At 33.8% G+C, this 20,489-nt stretch overlaps 2 protein-coding genes across 2 annotated transcripts; both read left to right on the forward strand.

Moving 5' to 3' along the window:
* The first annotated feature begins 996 nt into the window (after positions 1-996).
* On the forward strand, positions 997-5,648 carry LOC111987057 (small ribosomal subunit protein mS75). Its single transcript, XM_024018750.2, has 4 exons — positions 997-1,255; positions 1,826-2,581; positions 4,221-4,410; positions 4,766-5,648. The coding sequence occupies exons 2-4, from the start codon at positions 1,899-1,901 to the stop codon at positions 4,982-4,984; spliced, it is 1,092 nt and encodes a 363-aa protein (XP_023874518.1). The 5' UTR covers positions 997-1,255; positions 1,826-1,898; the 3' UTR covers positions 4,985-5,648.
* Positions 5,649-13,819: 8,171 nt separating this feature from the next.
* LOC111987056 (E3 ubiquitin-protein ligase RGLG2) lies at positions 13,820-19,073 on the forward strand. The gene is made up of 12 exons (XM_024018749.2): positions 13,820-14,040; positions 14,931-15,199; positions 16,197-16,281; positions 16,358-16,498; positions 16,592-16,705; positions 16,789-16,886; positions 17,781-17,860; positions 17,938-18,043; positions 18,159-18,286; positions 18,402-18,579; positions 18,751-18,807; positions 18,894-19,073. The coding sequence occupies exons 2-10, from the start codon at positions 14,954-14,956 to the stop codon at positions 18,529-18,531; spliced, it is 1,128 nt and encodes a 375-aa protein (XP_023874517.2). The 5' UTR covers positions 13,820-14,040; positions 14,931-14,953; the 3' UTR covers positions 18,532-18,579; positions 18,751-18,807; positions 18,894-19,073.
* Positions 19,074-20,489: the final 1,416 nt, after the last annotated feature.

Genomic DNA, 20,489 nt, shown 5'->3' on the forward strand with positions numbered 1-20,489 from the left:
TATATTTTCATCATTATTTTCATTTTCTTCTAAATTATTTTGAAGTTCATTATCAAGATTTGTTGTATTGCAAAATTAAACATCATTTTCTTCTAAATTATTTTGGTGAATTTCTTACTCATTGGTGATATTTTCAACTAAATTTTGTGTTATATTTTGTTTATTACTAATAACAAATTTATCCATTGATCTTTTTTTAGACTCAATTAATTTTTCTTCTTTTTTTTCTTTTTTTAAGTTTTTTATATCCAGATGTATATTTTCTAGTAGATATTTTTAATCAAACAATATATTTATAAAGAATAAAATAAAAAATAAATTTCAAGTGTAGAGCAAATGAGAAATAGAACCTGATTTATATAAAAAGTATTGTTGTAGTTTCACTGAACAATAACAAGTTTTTAGTAATCTCAACCTGCATAAATTTTAAAAAAAAAAAATTAAGCACAAGCATAAAAAAAATTTAAGCACAGCCATAACACTAACACAAGACTTATTATAAGACCCACCCACCAAAAAAAAAAAAAACCTTGAAGGCCCAAACTTAACGCCCGGTCCAGGGAGGGTCCAGGCAGCCATAATGATAAACTGATAAGTGATAAACAAAGTTACAAAAGCAGCCAGGGAGGGCCCAAATAAACAAAGTTATCTTAAGTTCTTAACAAATAAAATGGAGTGCCAGTGCCCTGTGCCCAAATATTTATAATTTTATACCTGATTCCTGAACTCAGTACCTGATACGGTGAGGTGGGCAGTTGAGACTTGAGAGAGGCGGAGAGCAGAGAATCAGAGAGAGGCTTGAGCCTTGTGCTGTTGTCTGTTGAGCAGATGAGAACAGGCTGAACAGTGGAGACTGGAGACTGGATAAAAAAAAAAAAAACCTTGAAGGCCCAAACTTAACGCCCGGTCCAGGGAGGGTCCAGGCAGCCATAATGATAAACTGATAAGTGATAAACAAAGTTACAAAAGCAGCCAGGGAGGGCCCAAATAAACAAAGTTATCTTAAGTTCTTAACAAATAAAATGGAGTGCCAGTGCCCTGTGCCCAAATATTTATAATTTTATACCTGATTCCTGAACTCAGTACCTGATACGGTGAGGTGGGCAGTTGAGACTTGAGAGAGGCGGAGAGCAGAGAATCAGAGAGAGGCTTGAGCCTTGTGCTGTTGTCTGTTGAGCAGATGAGAACAGGCTGAACAGTGGAGACTGGAGACTGGAGAGTAGAGAGAGGCGGAGAGCAGAGACTAGAGAGAAAGGTAAAATTTTTAGGGTTTTGAGTGGATTTGTAGTTTATCTGGTTGATTTTTGGTCAATGATTTTGTTTAGAACCAATGTTTAATAGGATTTACCAAAATTTTTGTTTTCTTGGTTAAAAGGATCTGCCAGATTAATTCATTTTTGTAAATGGATCTGCCAGATTATTAGGTGATGACCTAATGAAAGGAATATTCACAATGCGTTTAGAATTGTTGGGGTTAGGCTTTTCTTTATACTGGTCAGGAGAACTTTTTTTTTGTTTTTTTGAACGTGAGATATAGAATTTCCTTTCCTTTTATCTGGGTTTCTTAGCTACCAAATAGATTTTTGGGCTTCTTAATCTTACATATCATAGTGCACTAATCTTTTCCTTTTTAAATTTGTTGTTTAATTTAATTTTTAAATCTTATTCTTGTCTGTGCGTATGCATATATACTATTACACATGCACCTGTTGGGTCTTGACTGCATAGCACTTCTGACCCTCCACCTTGCTATATTGCCATTTGAGCTAGAGCTCATAGGCCTCTATATTTTGCTAGTTTTTAGTTTTTATATTTTTGGTTCCAGGATCCTTGGTGGTTGTGGCGCTGCATTATAGAAGGGGATAACAATTCCACTTTTGCGGGAGATTGCTGAAACAATGCAAAATCTGCACCGTGTTATATCCCGATTGTCATCCACTTCACTAGGCTCAAGCACTACAACAGCCAGAGTTTTGACTGACAAAACAAAAACCAAGTTGAGAAATGATGCAATCAACTTGAGAGCCTTTTCGGCAAAATCTGGTGAAAATGACGGGAAAGATGAGTGGGAAAAGAGTGTGGCAGGATCATTTGGTAATACGACGTCAGGTGATTTGGGGTGGGATTCTGTGTCCTCTTGGTCGACTGGGTTGACCAAGGAGCATTTTGATGGTGAGGCACCCCCACCTAGTGGAGGAGACACGTCACATTCTTTGGTAATCTCTGGATTGCAAGAAATTGATGATAGGTTGAAAGAATTGGAGGCGGAGAATCGAAAGAGTAAGGCATTTGTGGATGGGTGGGGTGAGAGGATGCGGGAGATGAGTGTGCTGTTGAAGCAAGTAAGAGAGCCTGGTGCTAGAGGGTCTTATCTGAAGGACTCGGAGAAGGCCGAGATGTATCGCTTGCACAAACAGAACCCCGAGGTGTACACAGTCGAGAGGCTAGCCAAGGATTATAGGATTATGAGGCAAAGAGTGCATGCCATTCTTTGGTTGAAGGAGCTTGAGGAGGAAGAGGAGAAAAAGCTTGGGCATCCTTTGGATGATTCTGTTGAGCTCTTGCTTGATACTTGTCCTGAGTAAGTTATTACTTCTGAGCATTACTTAGTTCAAAGTGGAGTGGTACTTATTTCTGTTGTTATGATTTTTTGACTGGCAAATGTAGATGTTGTGTGGTTTATATTGATTGGAAATAGGTTCTGTGACATGTTTGTTTGTAAGATATGTTGTTTAGAAGAATTAGTTGCCAATCTTTGAATGACTGCATTGTGCTTATTTGAAGTTGTAACTTGTAATTACTTCGAAAATGTTGAAGCATTGGACTATTGATGGCCCAAAGGCCATTCTTCTACAGCCATTCACACTGATAGTGGTAGGTAGTTACATGATTTAACGATTGTCCATGTTTTATGAAATTATAATTTTCATCAAGCATCCCATATCTAGTCAGCCCATTGCTAATCTGGCCTGCTTATCTGGCAATGGCTAAGCCCCAGATAAGCCCTCTAAAGTCCAGATTAAAGTTTCTACTTTCACCCTGCCACTTTCTCTCACAGGTCTTGATGACAAATGACTACCTAAATTAATAAAATTGAAATACAAGTCAGTGGGTATGCACATTGTAATGTGAATTGTCTGCTTGTCTATCTTAAAATTGCTTGCTTTGAAAATACAAGTTACTGGCTTGCTGGAAAGGACACTTTGGCAAAACATTGAAATTTGGGAGGTTGGTCCTATATGCTTAATGTGGAGTAAGTGGAGAACAAGGAATGTGAGGACTTTTGAGTGGAGTGAGCCATCAGTAGTGAAATTGAAGTTTCTATTTTGAGATTGCTCTAAGATTGGACTACAACTGGTTATTCACTCTCTTCCTCATGCATTACAGCAATTGTTATTTTGATAAATAACGTAGTATGTTGCTAATTGATTAGATTGGTATGAACTGACAAAATTACTAGATTCTATTTGCTAGAATTGAGTTCATTATTAAAACCGGAACTTTTACCTATGAAAAAAAAAAAAAAAAATACTACAACTGGAATTTTTGGTGCATATTGGAGAGAGAGAGAGAGAGAGGATGTGGGGTGATGGTCAGTTGTAGTGGTGGCAGTGACTGGTGATTGAAATTGGTAGAATAGAGCTAGTGGCTATGGTGGCAGCTGATTTTTAATCTGAAAAGAATGTATTGCCTTCTTTGTTGGTGGTGGTGCTGAGAACTCATTCTAGACATTGTTGGTTATGGAAATCTTGACATCGTAATAAACAATCTTTGAGTGAGAGTAAGTGCGAGGATTGAGGTGACGTTTGAAAATTACTTTAGGCTGTTTGATACAGCTTAAGTTTATTGGCCTATTAAATAAGCTGTGAAAAATTATTTGTACCTAGAAAATTACGAGGTTTAGAGTCTATAGCATGCATGTGCATGTGCATGTGTAAATCCCATAATTGCTAGTACACATGCAAGCACATACATTACATGCACTCACATAAATTTTTTTTTTTTTTTTTTTAATTGATGTAAATATGATCGAGACAAAGTTTTGAGCTGGCAAATTGTTCATCATTATCACAATTAAGCTTTTGCTTATTGTTCTGAGATGGTGATTTGTTCATCTTCACCACAAATATACTTTAGCTTGCTGATGTATGCTGATTTTTCCTCTTATTGTATAGAACAAACTTTATTTCTTATTCTAATTATCTTCTTTCCTCTTGCAGATTTTTTAATTCTCATGACAGGGAATTCCATGTGGCTTCCCTTCCTTACAAACCTGACTTCAAAGTCATGCCAGAGGGTTGGGATGGTACCACCAGAGATCTCGATGAAGTCCACTATGAGATATCCCAGAAAGAAGATGAAATGCTTTATCAAGAATTTCTCCAGAAGATGAACTTCAACAAAAAGAAAGTAAGTTCTATTTGTTCCCTGCATTTGCCCTGGAACAAAGCAAGTGAAAAAATATATATATATATCATTTGTTATTGTTGTTTTAAGCTTTTGTGCTCTCTATTATTGGATTTCAATTACTTAAATGATTTCCTACAAGGGCAAACGAGCTCATCTATTTTTCCAGTCATGCTTCCTTAATCGTCACACACATTCAGATGAATGAGGTGAGGATTGAGGAAGCAGAACTTATTAGGTGTCTTGATTAGAGGAAGTTGGTTTGTACCCAATGGCTTATATATATATATATATAGGGGTTATATGATATGGCGTGTATCTTGAACCCTTCATATGATATGGTTTTGCTTGTGTACAGTTGGCAGGGGAGGTGAAATGCCACAAGTATAGCCGACGCCGTCCTTCAGAGGGGTGGAATTTTACGGTAGAGAAAATGGGACCACGAGGGAAACGTGGAGGTGGTGGTGGCTGGAAATTTGTCAGCTTGCCTGATGGTTCCAGTCGACCTCTGAATGAAATGGAGAAAATGTATGTGAAGCGAGAAACCCCCCGCCGCCGACGGAAGATATTGCCGTGATGACCATGTCTATGTTTGTGATTCAATCTCAAAATCAAGGATTTTTGTAGCTTTTGTGTTTTCAACTGAGGTTTTGTTATCATCATTTTATTTGCCTCAATTTTTATTTAATATTTTTCTTCTGGTGAATTAGTATTAAGACTTTTTAGGAAGCAACTTTGTTTTGAACAAAGTTGCCCTGTGAGCAATACTTCCTCCTTGCCTCTTATTGAGTCTAAGCTTGAGGAAACTTTAGGTGAAAATTAATGCAGCTTCAAGCAATTAGAGATTTTAAAAGCCTGGGTTTCTCTTAATGCTGCTGCAGTCTTCTCAAAGCTTGGACTAACCTAGTGGAGTGTTTGGAAACAGATTTTGCTGCAATCCTGAGCAGCAGAGTTGTCTGCTCTATCAATAGTGAAGCAATTATCACTTGGATGTTTAAACAGGACTGAAGTCCATCAGAATGGAAGTCCCATGCCACAAGTACAGCTAATGGAGTGGCTCATGAACTTTCTTCTGTATGATTTAGATCCATGTCATTTCCAAAATAATTTCCATTCTTGGCATGAGACATATTCTTTCTTCATCAGTTTTGTTAAGGTGTCTTTAACTTTATATCAAGTTTTGGCTTACTAATAATTTTAGTGCAATCTTGGAGAATGAATAGACATGGATCAATTTCTTATTTGTTGAGAAAATTTTAAATTATAGCTGGTTTATGGACTTGTCTAATTACTGTATGGGTTTGGTTAATGTATGCCTTAGGCATACATTAACAATCAATTTTAGGAAAATTTTAAGTTTTTTCCCCCTCACATTATGACAAGTAACCATGGAAAGAATACAACGTTTTTTGTAATTTTAAAAAAGAATTTAAATAATTGCTGACATGGTTTGGGCTACATGGCTCTACTGATGCAAGAAAGATGGTAATAGTAATTTTACCCGGCTTGGCCTGCCTACCTATGAGGCCACGTTGCTCCTCTGCAAAAAAAAAAATAATAATAATAATAATAATAATAATAATAATAAACAAATAAAAAAAAAAAATTTGAGTTTGCTCCTCTGCAAAAAAAAAAATAATAATAATAATAATAATAATAATAATAATAAACAAATAAAAAAAAAAAATTTGAGGCTACATTGCTTCTGAATACAAACAATTAAATTGCATAATGTATTAAGTTTAATTAGATCCATGTGATTTTAATTTCAAAACTTCAAACTAGTATATCTTGAGATAAGTATAAGGGATTTCTTCCTGTAATTATCTTGTAATTATGTGGTGCGTGAAATGGAGAGATTGTACACCTCCGGAGTATAATCAAGTGCTTGAAAATTTTTGGATACTCATGTTAACCGTATATCCTTTAGAGTTTGTGCCTGCCCCTCGAGCAGTGTCCAAAATTTGCTATTATGGCAAAAAAAGCACAATTAAGTTAATCAATTTGTTGACTAGTAAATCAACCAAGTGGAGCACGCCCCTAACGTAATTGCGGTGCAAAAAGTTTCCCATATCTGCATAGACTGCATTCATGACTATGCTAACTGTTGCCATGATATAGAAGTAGGTTATGAACCTAAAACTCAGTGGGCATGCTAGATGAATAAGGCTAAGCTAGCAGATTTATGATACATGTGAATATGTTTGACATGCTCTTGAATTGATTTCTGGAAAACTCAAAAAATTGTTTTAACATTTTTAGTGATGTGGCAGTTGAATTTTTATTTAATTTTTGTTAATACGTGCTAGGGCTACAAGACTGTCAACCTAAGAAGAATTTAGTGTGTGAGTTTTTTTATTATTTATTATTGACTGAATTTTCACAGTAAATTGCCTTTTTTTTTATATATATATATATTCTGTGAAAATTTCTAAAAAATCATAGATTAATCATAAATCAAAGTTTTAAATTTCAAAATTTTGTAGTTTAAAATTATGCATTGACATATGTATTAAGTACATAAAGAATATATAATCTTTTCAAAGTATGCAATCATGTTAATCTTTTGAAATTTTATTTATATTTTATTTAGATTGTTACTAATCAAGCTAGCATGCACCCAAGTTCCTTCTATGAAGACAAATTATATTGTTGTGTTGTACCAACCATTTGTTAAGAGAATTAGCAACAAGCTCTGGACCAAGTCTCTATAATTACCCGTTCTGATAAACTGCAATTACATTAAATTAAAGCTTGTGATTATGAGTGAGTAGAGGAGAGAATATGTATTTTTTTGAAATAGAGGCTTTAATTTTTTTTTTTTCTTTTTTTGGTAGAAACGGGTGATCTTATTTACTAAACATATAGTTTATACAACAACAGCATTATTCGACCTCCAGGCACACAATCTACTACTCCCGAGGCCGACCAAATCTCTTACTAAATAGTGAGATACAAAATTGGAACAAGCAGTATAAACAGACAAAAGATGCTATTGGTGGGCTCCTCGTTTCGCAAATGCATCAACGCATCCATTTGCTTCATGATATATAGGATGCGCCTGCATCTCCCACTCTTGCCCCATGAGGCTCCTTAATGCATGCATGTATACTGTATTCACTATTAGTGAGAATCTCCACCTTAAGGGCATGCTCTCATTACAAAGCAACCATATACCTCTAGAAAAACCAGTCGGATCTACTCTCCTAGAATGGGTGTACAGAAGGGTGTTGCGATGTTGATTTCGCTTAGGTAGAGAAAACGAAAAATGGCTTCGGGCAGACGTTCCGTTGACTCCACACTGGTTGAACTCACCTGGGCGTTCTGCTGCCAGAATGGCTGTGCAATTGGATAAGAAGAAAAGGGTGTTGTTGTTTCTTTAGAGGGGTACACGAGTAAGAAAAAAGGGATGTTGTTGCTATTGCATTTAATTTCATTGCAATATTGTTATACATAAAACCTCCTCACACCTACCACCGTGCACCCACCTACCACCGCGCACCCTCGGTGCAGTGGTCACTCTACAAGTATAAGTATTTGTGAGGTGTGAAGGGTAAGAGCCGAAGTTCAAGTCTCCAAGAAAAAGTTTCACACACATATGCTAGAGTAAAATTTCTATCTTGTAAATAAATAAATAACTTCCTCATAGTCACACCTTATAACTATTTATTGATGTGTAAAGTGGGTTGCATAGTTCATAAATGATGCAAGAGAGTTGCTATTTATTGCTTGAATCCTTGAGACGCTCTAGACTTTGCTTGAGTGACACTTGGTCATGAGGTGTCCATTTGCATGTTTCTTCTCTTCATTTGCTACCACCTATTGTTTATGTCTGCTGAAATGTTGACAACTAACCTTTATCTTGGCTGCATGGCTGACAAATATCAAGCTTAATTACTAATTAGATTCCAATGTCCAAAATGGCAGTCGGTATTTTGCAATTATTATAAGAGAAATTAACTTTGAGAACAACAAGTTTAGCAGTAGAATGAGCTGCAACTCCAAGTTTGTTCAGCAAAAAGTTAAAAGATCTCCTAACTCAACAAAACTCATAGTTAACAAAACATAAACTTAAATCTACCAATTAGTTTTTCAAAGGAAAGTTTAGAGATCAAAAAGCATTACTAATGACACTAGAAATACACCAGTCAGTTAGTTTTTCCTCTTTGTCAGGCCTCAACTCTTAATTTCTCACCATACTACCAAAAGCAAGTGCATCTTAGTATTTTGTTTACAGCTTTAAATCCGAAATCCAAGTTGTTGTCTAAGGCTTTATGAAAAGCTACCAAGGCATGTCATGTAGCATTCACACATTTCTTTGGTTCCGATGTCTTCCTCAATCATTTGCATGTAATTGAGGCTGAAATAGCATAAAGTATGCCCGGGAATATCCATGTCTCTTGCTTTGAGAAGAGGCTTGCATTCATCGACGTCTACACTCACCAATTCACAATAGGGAGAGAAAGGTCGTCCTAGTCTTCTGTGAGTTCTTCTTGCACTTCTTGTGGTCATCATCAATATGGTGAGGAGGAGGAAGGAGATAAGGAGCATTTTCTTTATGATAAACCTCGTTGTGTTTCCTTATACGGTTTCCTTTTTAAGTATTTTGTGTTGTAACAACTAACAAGTGTTTGTGTTCTACAATGTCACTCATTGCCTTATGCCTCTATAGAATTTTCATGGAGAGTATTTCGAGAGGCATGTACTAGTTAGCTCACCTGAATTTTTGACATTGAATTGCACTTGAATTATAGGTGAGAAACAAACACATACACGAAGGAAAGAAAAAAGAAAGAAAATGGAGCTTTGACACAAAATACACCATAAATTTTACACAAGTTATAATAACTTCTAAAAAAAATATGAAATTGTAGCTCTTTTTATTCCATGGGTAGGAATGAGAAAATGAAGGTCCTAGCAGTTGTCTAAATGGGCTAGTGGAAAAATCAGACCTTATACCTATAGTTGTCAAATGTGAATCTCATCATGAATCCTTTTGTTTTGTTTTGTTTGTTTGTTTTTGTTTTTTTTTTTAATCAACATTTTTTTTTTTTGTTAAAAAGTTTTTGCTGAAAGTTTGTTAAAGCATATTTGTACATAGAAAAATTTTGAAAAAGTGAGAAAAAATGGAAAAAAAAAAAAAGGGCGAGGTTTTAAAAAGTTAAATATAAAAGCTAAAAGTTGAAGTTGATACCAAACATATTCTAAAGGTCTGTTTTGATACATCTTATTTTGTTGAAAATTAAAAATACTGTAGCAAAATAATTTTTAAATGTGTGAATAGTACCGTGGAACCTATTTTTAATGAAAAAAATTACTGAAAAGTGAAGTTTGTAGATCCCATAAACAATGCACAGTTGCACTGTTCATGGAAAAAAAAGTGAATAACTGCAGTTGGGAAAAAAAAAAAAAAAAGTTGAAAACACGCAAAGTTTGAAAACGTAAACGTGGAGGTGCTATCCAAACCCACAATAAGTCTACATGCATGTCTTTTAAGAGTATGGTGCAAATTGTAAATTTTGTTAAATGAGAGAGAGAGAGAGAGAGAGAGAGAGAGAGTCAATGTTATATCACCTTTCAACATTTAACAGGGTCAATCTCAAAGTTATGAGAACGTTCTATCTCTTCCATCTAAAGTCATCTCCAATCCTTAGTTAATGAACGTCTCTCCTCACCAGTCACCATCATCACCTCCCTCCCTTTGTGATATATGCATGTGTTGAGCTTGAATCAAATAAATAGTAAGATTTTTTGAAGGCAAAAGTGGATCATGCATTGATTATCATCGAAAAAGATGATACTAATTGCAATATATATATTTTTTTTGGTGGGCATTCAATCTCTTTTTTATTTAAGGCAAATAGGTTTCATGCAGATGATGTTCTACCTATTTTACAAATAAAATAAATATTCTTAACAATTGTGTCAAATGAGGAGCTAATGGAGATGGTCTTTTTTTTTTTTTAGAAGAATATAGCGATGGACTTTTGTATTGTGACGATTGTCTACGATTTCAAATTCCTCTTGCCCTGGAGGTGCAAGACTCAAGCTGCTGGACATGTGAAATTGGGTTTAGTGGTGGGCTCGGGTTAGGTGGAATTGTGATGCGAGCCTGAAACATATTGGGCTTTTTTTTGGGTCTTGGAATAGCGAACATTTTGGGATTGCAAGCTTAAAAAAAAAAAAAAAAAAAAAAAAAAAAAAAAAAAAAAAAAAAAAAACCTCCTTAACAAAGCATGCCCATGAAAGCTGAACTACGCCACAAAAGTGTTCTTAATGAAACTTTTTCTTTTTTGAGAAGAATGTTACTATTGAAACTGCTTGCCTATTTGTAATGCAATTTTGAAGGAAAAAGGGTACTATAAATTTAAAAAAATGCTAAGTTTACAACAAATTCTAGATGGCAAGTTGTTTCTATTTTTAATCAGTACTTTTTTTTTTTTGTGTGTCCACTAATAACTACTTGCTGACTAGATGTGTTGTAAACGTAATATTTTACTTATATTCTACTAAATAAGTTATATAAATTAATACATCACTAATCACAAAAAAATATTTTAATTATTCATTTATTATTTTGTTTAAGAGGCACTAATTACTCTAATTATATTCTTTCTAACCATATTAGTTTCCAAGGTTTTAATAATAAAATTTTAATAATTTTAGCATTTTGGCTTTGAGAGGCAAGCTTTGCAAACTTAGTCAAGCATGGCATCATTACCAAAAGCTTGATAAGCCTTAGGTCTACTCTTGAATGAATGTTTTTCCTAACCAAACAAGAGATGGGACGTGGCTATTGTTCTCATCCAGAAGGCTCCTTTTATGAAGTTTGGAGGAAAGGTTTATAGAGAGCTTTGGTTCTTTTATAGGTGGACATGATTTATAATATATTGCACCAGAAGCAAATAATTGGGATCTCATTATTTACCAAAAAAAGTATTAATAATTGGGAACTCATGAAAGACTTCACCAATTTGTGAAGACCTAAAAGTTCTATTAGGGATGTTCCAGAATCTACAATATTGAGTTGTGTCAGAAATACTATTTCAAGTATAGAAGGCAATTGAAGATCTATAGTATATACATATTATTCAATTATGTCACTACATAATTTAATAATTTTTTCCTTTCTTTTGGATGTAACCAAAAACATCCCCAACCAAAAAAAAAAGGTTAATAAAATAAAGGAACTTCATGGAAAACAAAAAGGTGAAATGTAAGCAAAAGTGAGTTGATTATTGCTGTAATCCTAAGTAAAGTGACTTTTTTTTTTTTTCTTTTTTCCACAAGAATCTCAAAAAGGTCAAACAGAACTAGTCATGAATCATGATATACATATTTAATCACCACACTATAAAATAATTGATGTTTAAATGTTGAATATTCATTATGGATTTGAGTTAGTTCAGAATCTCTAGCTAGCTAAAAGGAATATAAAAAATATAAATAAATATAGTAGAAGAATACATTCTTTATTGTATCTCTATATACTCTTCAATCGCCATGCTATCCTATTTTTTCTTTTTTCTTTTTTACTCTTCAATTATTTAAAAATGGGTGTTAAATTCTGTCTACTGCAAAAGGACAAGGGCATCTGAAAGGATAAGAATGTGTGGAAAGCAAATTATTGGATGGGGCTTACTTGAGATATCCAATTCATTATTTTTAATCAGACCCACACCCAAAAAAAAAAAAAGGAAAAAAGAAGAAGAAGAAGAAGTTCATAGAACTTTATTTGGTTTTTAGAGTTATAAATAATATTAAATTGTATTTGTTTAAATTAATTAGAATTCATTCTCTTTTTAAATAAAAAATTTAACACTACATATTTCCTCTTTTTTTTTTTTGAGATAACACTACATATTTCCCGATTTAATTAAGTTTGATATTTTTTTAAATAAATAAGGTATATGTACTTAATTAGAATTTTTATTTATTAATATTTATTAATTAATTAATTATATATATATATATAAGAGAGAGAGAGAGAGAGAGAGAGAGAGAGAGAGTATATATATATATACAAACACAAAGTATTGCACCGGTTAGTGTCGGTTGTGACTAGATAGACAATTCCAAAGATATCTATTTTATACATTAGATTGAAATTATTGAATGGAACACTGGATTGTAAAAATGTAAAGAAACTTTGATATATAGAATATTATAGGAATCAATGAGTATATCTTTTTTTTTTTTTTTTTTTTCTGAATTATTAATTAAGAGTAAGGAATCTTAAAATTCCTTAAGTTAACCTTTTTTTGTTCTATTATAGAATATTAAGTGAATGTTTATCTTTAATATAATATTATTTCGATTTTTTTTTTTGAAAACTAATATTATTTGGATTTTATCCATTGGATTAGTGTCATTCCAATCAATACAATTTTTTATTTATTTTATAAACAATATAATCTATATCTGTATATATAATTTGAAATTTTGAATAGGATTAATTGGTGCATATTTAGTATTTATATTTTATTTATTTCCATATTATACCGTGTTTTTTTTTCTTTTTCTTTCTAAAGCTACATCACTTTATACCGTTTTCAGAAATTTAGAAAAATTAATTTACGATGATAAATTGATATATTGACTCTTTTTAATAAACATGAGACACCGTTCAATAAACATGATTTTATTCTTTCCAAGATAAACTCCAAGCTTTAAAAAAAAAAATTATTTATTAAAGGTTAGAAAGGTAAACTCCAAGTTAATTAAAAAAAATTCTTTCTCCAAAAAAAAAAAAAGATAATTAAAAAGAATCCAAGTTTCTAACTGTTTCATATCAATTATCACCAAATTGATCAAGTTTAAAATATACAACAAGGCAAATTACACCCTCTAAATTTGATCAAAATTTATTTTAGTTCTTTAATTTTACTTACATTCAATTGAGTACTCTAGATTTTAAGGTTATTCAATTAAGGGATTTTCATTAAATTCCATTAAATGTTGTGATTAAGTGTCTAAATTTTATTTTATTTTTCAAAATTTTCAAAGAAAAATTCAATTAATTTTTAAAAATTATTTTCCATAATTTTTTTATATAAATATTTTAACTGAAGTTGAGAAAAAAATATTTTAATTAAATAAACTTAAAAAACTTAATTTAACAAAAACAAAGTTTGAAATAAATTTTGGTCAAATTTAGAAAATACTCTTTACATTTTTTTTCTTTAAAATAATAGCGTAAAACACTTCATTATTAATTAAAATAAAAAAATTGATAAAAATAGTATTAATATGAGTTTATCTAGACTCTATAAAAGTGATATTTATCTTTAAAAAAAAAAAAAAAACCAAGGTGAAGCCAAAAAGTCACCGAACAATATAGAGGTGGCTGTCCCAATCAGCAAAAAAGCAGCAGCATGGTTTTTTGCTTGGAAACAAGCCTTTTTCTGCAGAGGAAACTTCCTGGAACCACTTATATTTTTATACACACACACACGCTATACATTCTTAATAATTACCATTATTAAACGCTATAACTTTTAAGCCCACAGATTTCTTCGCTCACCGAAAGAGACTATCTTTGACACATCCTACGATTCTTCCTCGTGGGCTGGTACCCAGAAAAAAAAAAAAACCACTAATGTGACTGAAGTTGACTTGCTCTCTTAGTAAAAGGTAAAATAAAATGCTTGTGATGTTTACATAGAATCTTATTAGATTTATTTTTAACAAAAAAAAAAAAAAGGTGCTTGTTTTTGTTTTTGTTCTGTTTATAAATTTGTGATATTTGTTAGTTTTGATGGGAAATTCTGGATTTTGGTAATGGGGTTTGTTTTCTATCTTTGGCTATAAATGTTGTGTTTTTTGTATGATATATGAGAACAATGTGTGTGATTTGAGATTCGGCTTCAAGGAATTTTGTCTATTTTTGGATTGTTTGGATTTAAATTATGGTTGGGACTAAGAAACTACGAAATTAAGATGATATGTAGAGTATGCTATTTTTTTTTTTTTTTTTTGAGATAGGAGTAAGCTTGTTTGGTTAGCATCTTTGGAGTACATTTCTTGCTTTAGGCGTGTAAAAATTATTTAATTTCAGTTCTGAGGGTAAAGAAGAGTATACTGTAAAAATTAATCTTTTTTGGAAATCAAAATAATGCAGACTGGTTGTCCTATATTAGGGGTCGAAAGCTGTAATGGAGTGCCTTCCGAATCAAAAAGAAGTACCTATCTGAGTGGAGGAATCAGGACTCTCAATATATTTATTATATTATATGGGATAAGGTTTGAAAGCTCGAAAGGTTGTCTACCAATCACTTTCCCAAGCCTCTGCAAAAAGTATAGTTTTGTGCAATGGGTATAACCTTTTTTCTTTTGTATGTGTTCAAAATTCCAAATTGTGAACTCCTAAATGCTTCATTTTTTTTTTTTTTTTGGGGGGGGGGGGTGTGGGGGGTGGTTAATTAGGGTTTTAGGTATTGAGTTTGATAAAAAAATGGTGTTGAGTTTGCATCAATGCTCTTATTTCGTCTGGCAGTTGTGTTCTTATTCTTTGGATATTGCAGAATTTCTGTAGGAAATTGAGGTAATGGGTGGGATTACTTCGAAGCGGTCAAGTCCTAGACAGGCTTCATCAATAGGATCTAATTCATACTCATGGAGTCATCAGAATCATCCACAGCCACCATACGCACAACCAACCCAAGAGTATTGGCAACAGCAGCAGTTTGCACCCCCACCTCCGACGTATGGGGGTGGTCAGGCCCCTGAGCCAAGAAGGCGGTTGGAGAGGAAGTATTCAAAGATAGATGATAATTATATTAGCCTGGAGCAGGTATATTGTATAATGTATGCACATTATTTCTAATGGATGAACTGGTGTAATTGTAGAATGTCAAGATATTGCTCATTTCTTTTGAAGATTTAGCATGCTTTCACTAGGAATGTGTTCAAGGGTGTGCTTCATAGTGAAAAAATCTGGTTCCTACGTCATGATTTTTTTTTTTTTAATAAATATTCTCATTTTCCATTTTAACTAAAGAGAAGATGTTTAATATTATCATTGTTGTAATTATATTTGAGATGCTTAACATTATTATAGTAGGACTTTCACATTGATGGCATAAACTGATGAATTGGGAGTGCATCAAATGTGAAATGTTTACTCTTGCCTCAGTGATGTTATTTTCTAACACTTATTTAATTTTTTTTTTAAAGTTATTCTCTAACACTTCATGATGTGATCCCAATTTACACTAAAAGGCACATGGTGTTCTTATAAGAGTCGTATAGGAGTACCTTTTTTGCTTTAGGGGATGGTGCCTTGGTGAGGCATTGGACACTGCATACTATGGTTATATTTTTAAAAATTTGCTTTGTAGAGTGAATCTCTAAAGGAGTTGTGGTGGTGTTGGGCATGTCCTGCATGTGGTCAACCTCATGGCATGAACATGGGATAATGTATCTGTGCTTCATATTTAGTTATGTACTCACCCAAATACATAATGTATTTGCTTTGTTCCTCATGTACATCAACCTGTTTTCATCTATTGGTGTACTCTTGATGAAAATGCAACTGGTTGATTGCATTTGTTTATGGCTCACTATATCTTGATATTTTCCGTCTTTGAGGTAAATCTGAATTTTCAGATAATTGTACTTACTGGTTTCTTTGTCTGCGTGTTATCATGATGTTGTTGAAGAAAGTATAGATAATTTTTTGTAGAAAATATGAACTTTTAAAATATTTGTTCTTATGAGGGCATATACGTAATGGTGATTTTAACTGCTCAGTGGCATAATGACATTGTAAAATTCTTTACTTACCTCAGGTTACTGAGGCATTGAAACGTGCTGGTCTAGAGTCTTCCAATCTTATTGTTGGTATTGACTTCACAAAGAGCAATGAGTGGACAGGTTTGGCCTCATAATGGTGCATATAAGCCCATCTTTCATTATTTAGTAAAGTATGTTTAACTTGCTTTCATATCAGGTGCGAGGTCCTTTAACAGGAGAAGCTTGCATCACGTTGGAGATGAACAAAATCCTTATGAGCAAGCAATATCTATTATTGGAAAAACATTGTCTTCCTTTGATGAGGATAACTTGATTCCCTGTTTTGGATTTGGAGATGGTATCTATTCTATAGAGGTGTTACATTGGTATTTTCTTTTTGAAATTCATCCTCTGGATAACTAAGATTATATATAATTCTACACATTGACAGCATCAACACATGATCAAGAAGTTTTCAGTTTCTATCCAGACGAGAGATTTTGTGATGGATTTGAAGAAGTATTGGCACGATATAGAGAATTGGTCCCTGTTCTACGACTTGCAGGTTTGAATCTGAATTATTCTTTTCACCTTCGTTTCTTTATTGGTCTTTACTCATGGTATTTTTGTTTCCCCTTCCTGCAACAGGGCCAACATCATTTGCTCCTGTCATTGAAATGGCCATCACTATTGTTGAGCAAAGTGGTGGCCAGTATCATGTGTTATTGATAATTGCTGATGGACAGGTACCTTGTCTCTGCTCTTTTCTTTGTAACAATTTATAGGAGACTCCTGATCAAGATGAACATATTTTAAAAACTGATATTATTCTGTAATTTCTAGAACCAAATATCAGAGGAAAAAGAAATTCTTTAGTGTTAAATGATGAAAGTGCTATATTTCAAGAAATTATGAAGTTTTCATTTAATTCCAATAGAAACCTAAAATTCATCATTTTGAATTTAGCCATTAATGAAACTTGTTTGACCCTGTATATCTAGTGACCTTTCCAAGGAAACTTGGAATATACATAGTTTATTTAAAAAGATTGTTTTAATTCTCTGGTATTGTTGATAACAAGGGCAACTGAAATAATTACTATAATTATTTAAACTTGGGAGAAAACACATTACTATAGAGTATAAATGGCAGAGTTCCTAGGTCACCAAGAATTTGGACTTATTTGTGTGAAGGGCTTATCAAATAGATTTCCCTGCCATACATATGGCTGCAAATATCTAATAATATTAGTAGCCTGTCAGATTTTCCTCATTAATGAAAGGATTAACAATTGAAGCAGAATCTTAGAGCGAAGCTCAGGAAAGGCACAAAGCCAATCCCACGGAGCAGTGAAACTTCATAGGGTATTTCTGTCCAGGTGCAGGTAGTAACATCTCATTGGTTGCTGGCTTTTTCTTAGAGGAAGCTGGACCTAACAAGTTTTAAGATTATAGCCAAGTTCCAGTTTAACACCTATTGTCTATATTAGTATAGCAATACGTGCAACTGGGAAAGTTTAAGTTTTTTATTGGAAAGTTTAATTGCAGTTAGGCATGCTACATTGGTGAGCTTGTCTGTGTTTGGTGTTTGTTATTTCAGATTGTTTATACCATATACCTTAAAACAGTGGGTTCTTGCAGGTGACAAGAAGTGTTGATACCGAGCGTGGTGATCTAAGCCCACAAGAAAAGAAAACTATTGATGCAATTGTGAAAGCCAGGTATTTCTTATAATTCTCTTTTTTGTATTTAAATACTCTTGCTCAAAAAACTTTTTTAATATTCTTGCAATTTGCAGTGAGTACCCTTTGTCAATTGTTTTAGTTGGTGTTGGAGATGGGCCATGGGACATGATGAGAGAATTTGATGATAACATCCCTGCTCGTGCCTTTGATAACTTCCAGGCAAGTTTCCATAGCTATTTGGATATCATTCTGCTCTATTTTGGAGCTTGTATCTTCTGACTTATTATTGGTCAATGTTTGATTGAGAACTAGAGTGTTCTTTTGGCTTTTGCAGTTTGTGAATTTTACAGAAATAATGTCAAAGAATATGGATCGTTCCAGCAAAGAAGCAGAATTTGCTCTAGCTGCACTGATGGAAATACCATCCCAGTATAAAGCAACACTAGAGCTTAATATATTGGGGTAACAATAAATGAATTTTCTATTGTACTTGGATGGTTCTGCTGTACCAGCATATAACAATTCATTTGCCATTTATTCTTTTTATTTTTTATTTTTTTCCCCATTGTTCAATCAGTGCCAGTAGGGGGAACACTATAGACAGGGTTCCTCTTCCCCCACCCATGTATGGTACAGCTCCCTTCAACACTAGAAAGCCTTCACAGTCAAGCAGTTTTCATTCAGGTGCACGTTCTTCTGGTGTATAGGAAACTGTTGGTGTCTCAGCTCCTCCAAGTTATGCTTCTGATAATCACGTAATGAATTCTTCCTACTTAAGGAATTGACTATGTGCCTTTGATAATCATGTCATGATGGCAGTCTTAAAATAGTGATGGCAATGTCACTAAAAGTAGACTGTTGTATCCATGTGGTCTCAAGTCAATTTGAGGAATTTTGAACTCTTTTTTTTTGGGTGGCCCTGACAGGTTTGTCCCATTTGCCTTATCAATCCAAGAGACATGGCCTTTGGTTGCGGACATCAGGTAATGCAGTTGGCAATTTTCTCAAATCTTTTCTTGAAGCCTAGATGAAAGAATGCATATGTAACTTACATTTTACAAATTTTCAGACATGTTGTGACTGCGGAGAAGATCTTGAGTTATGCCCCATTTGCCGGAGCTCCATCCAGACCAAAATAAGGCTCTATTAACTGGGAGCTGTTCTACTGGCAAATTTTGAGGTTGGCCTCAACTTTAGCTTCCAGACTTTTCCGGTCTCTTTGCTGGTTGAGAGTTGGTGCTGGATTTAATCGGATGCAATGTCAGATCTCGTAAAATTAGAGGCAAGGGGTTACTCATCAGATCTTCTGCCTTGTATATTTTGTGTTCTCACTACAAAAAACGCGGGCTATAGCTACGTTTTTTTTAGCCGCGTTTACAAAAAACGCGGCTATAGCTAACATATAGCCGCGTTTCTTCTAAAGCCTCAACCTATAGCTGCGTTTCTCAAAAACGCGGCTATAGCCAACCTATGGCTGCGTTTTTTAAATGCGGCTATAGGCCCAGCCGAATAATTTTTTTAGCCGCGTTTAAAACGCAGCTAAAGGTGACCTATAGTTGCGTTTTTAAAAAACGCGGCTATAGGTCCAGCTATATACCCTAAAGCCGCGTTTTTCAAACGCAGCTTAGTAAGCCTTTAGTGACGTTACCTATAGCTGCGTTTTTGAAAAACGCAGCTATAGGTTAGCCTTATAAATATGTCACTGACCTATAGCCGCGTTTTTATAAAAACGTGGCTATAGGTCAACCTTTTGTGACGTTACCTATAGCCGCGTTTTCAAAAAACGCGGCTATAGGTCCAGCCTGATAAAAACGTCATTGACCTACAGCCGCGTTTTTGAAAACGCGGCTATAGTTTATCCTTTTGTGATGTTACCTATAGCTGCGTTTTCAAAAAACGCGGCTATAGGTATCAAAAAAAAAAAAAAAAAAAATTTTTTTTTTTTTTTTTTTTTTTCCTTTTTTTTTTCTTTTTTAATTTGAAAATATCTTCTGTAGCCCATTACATTATGTGCTGCCTGTTCCAACTCGTCACAATTTTTATCAATTCTCAGTCTCTTCAGTGTGCTAAAAATTATTTTTTATGAGATGGTTCATGAACATGTATCCACGATGAGATTTTTCTTCCAGCATTCTTGAAATTATTCCAGCTTGTCCCAAGGAAAAACACTCGCAGTTGTAGGTCTAGGCTATTTGAAGATGACAACATTTGCTCAAACCCTTCTTGTTCTGCTACTTTCTAAAACCAACTTATTCCCTTTTACCAGTTGACTATCTCTCTCTCATATGTTAGGTACTCTTATCTTTGGCTAGTCCATAGGTTGGTTTCACATTGGAACCCGCCAAGGGTAGGTGCTATATTAGGCTGCCTTTCCTGGATTTTGACATAGCCAAAGCTTTGATTTTGAGCTTCATTATCTGCCAACCCTCATAAGAGCTGGATGCGATTCGTATTGAGACTGGAACATAACTAGTTTGTTGAGATTTGGTAAAGTTGTTCCATCAGCCAAAGACTTGTGTAAATTCAGTGAATTTTTAAAGATGATCGAATTGACTTTTGCATGCAAATCTATAGAGGCTGAAGAGACTGAAATAGTCACTTTTCTTGAATGCGTATTTAATTGGCTTGAACCAAAACACAGCCAAATATATAATCATCTTTACTC

Source organism: Quercus suber, unplaced genomic scaffold, assembly GCF_002906115.3.
Source record: "Quercus suber isolate HL8 unplaced genomic scaffold, Cork oak 2.0 scaffold_411, whole genome shotgun sequence".
NCBI classification, from domain to species: domain Eukaryota; kingdom Viridiplantae; phylum Streptophyta; class Magnoliopsida; order Fagales; family Fagaceae; genus Quercus; species Quercus suber.

What these genes read in the sequence shown, in the direction of transcription:
- LOC111987057 (XM_024018750.2), top strand. Translation starts at nt 1,899, where the DNA reads ATGCAAAATCTGCACCGTGTTATATCCCGATTGTCATCCACTTCACTA. An exon ending in TTGCTTGATACTTGTCCTGA is followed by an intron (nt 2,582 to 4,220) that starts GTAAGTTATTAC and finishes TTCCTCTTGCAG; the next exon opens with ATTTTTTAATTCTCATGACA. An exon ending in TGAACTTCAACAAAAAGAAA is followed by an intron (nt 4,411 to 4,765) that starts GTAAGTTCTATT and finishes GCTTGTGTACAG; the next exon opens with TTGGCAGGGGAGGTGAAATG.
- LOC111987056 (XM_024018749.2), top strand. Translation starts at nt 14,954, where the DNA reads ATGGGTGGGATTACTTCGAAGCGGTCAAGTCCTAGACAGGCTTCATCA. An exon ending in ATTATATTAGCCTGGAGCAG is followed by an intron (nt 15,200 to 16,196) that starts GTATATTGTATA and finishes TACTTACCTCAG; the next exon opens with GTTACTGAGGCATTGAAACG. An exon ending in CCCTGTTCTACGACTTGCAG is followed by an intron (nt 16,706 to 16,788) that starts GTTTGAATCTGA and finishes TTCCTGCAACAG; the next exon opens with GGCCAACATCATTTGCTCCT.